Genomic DNA, 794 nt, shown 5'->3' with positions numbered 1-794 from the left:
CTATATATATATATTTATATATATATATAGTATAGTATATATATATATATATATATATATATATATATATATATCCATTCAATAATATGTGCATCCACATGCACGTTCACTCACACCAATATGCACATAGCTACATTCACAAACATAATTCACAAACATACATACAACCATATATACGTACACCCATGCACCAATATATGCATAGACATATACGCGCCCACACAGACAGACATATACCCATATATACCTACAATACACACAGACATACCCCCATATATACGTACATATATGAAAACATACAGACATGCATCGCCCATACCTACATACACACATACACACAGACAAACAACCATGTACGTACAGACATGCATACATGCAGACATACACCCAAATATACGTACACACATGTACACATACAGGCATACCTCGTTCGTTCAAGAATACACACACACACCGACATACATACCGTATATGCTGAGTGGACCATTCATACTCAGAGCACCGCCCATCCAATTGGCCCGGTTGTGGCGTACGGTCAGGTTATAGGCTTCCAACCAGCCTCCATCGTATATGTAGACAGCACCCCCACGTCCTAGAGTTCGGTCCAAGTATGTCTTATTCCCGACATGGTTGTTCTCAAAGAGAGCAGAGGAAGCATTCATGTAGATATTCATAAACACTCCACCCCCTAACCAGAGCGCGTGATTGTACTTGAAGGTTGTATTCGTAAAGTTGGCTCCCACACCGTACACAGCACCTCCCTGAAATGAATGTTGGTCTGAGTTTCAGAATAG

General features: G+C 40.1%; 1 protein-coding gene across 1 annotated transcript; it reads right to left on the bottom strand.

Annotated features, from left to right (window-relative positions):
- Positions 1-466: 466 nt before the first annotated feature.
- Positions 467-662, bottom strand: SARC_17708 (hypothetical protein; the record flags this gene model as incomplete). The annotated part of the gene is made up of 1 exon (XM_014288202.1): positions 467-662. A coding segment is annotated over one exon (196 nt), but the record flags the coding sequence as incomplete, so codon positions are not given.
- Between the last annotated feature and the right edge of the window lie 132 nt (positions 663-794).

This window comes from Sphaeroforma arctica (genome assembly GCF_001186125.1).
Source record: "Sphaeroforma arctica JP610 unplaced genomic scaffold supercont1.11773, whole genome shotgun sequence".
Lineage (NCBI taxonomy): Eukaryota > Ichthyosporea > Ichthyophonida > Sphaeroforma > Sphaeroforma arctica.
The sequence above is the reverse complement of the archived record's forward strand: the minus strand, read 5'-3'. Positions and strand labels throughout refer to the sequence as shown.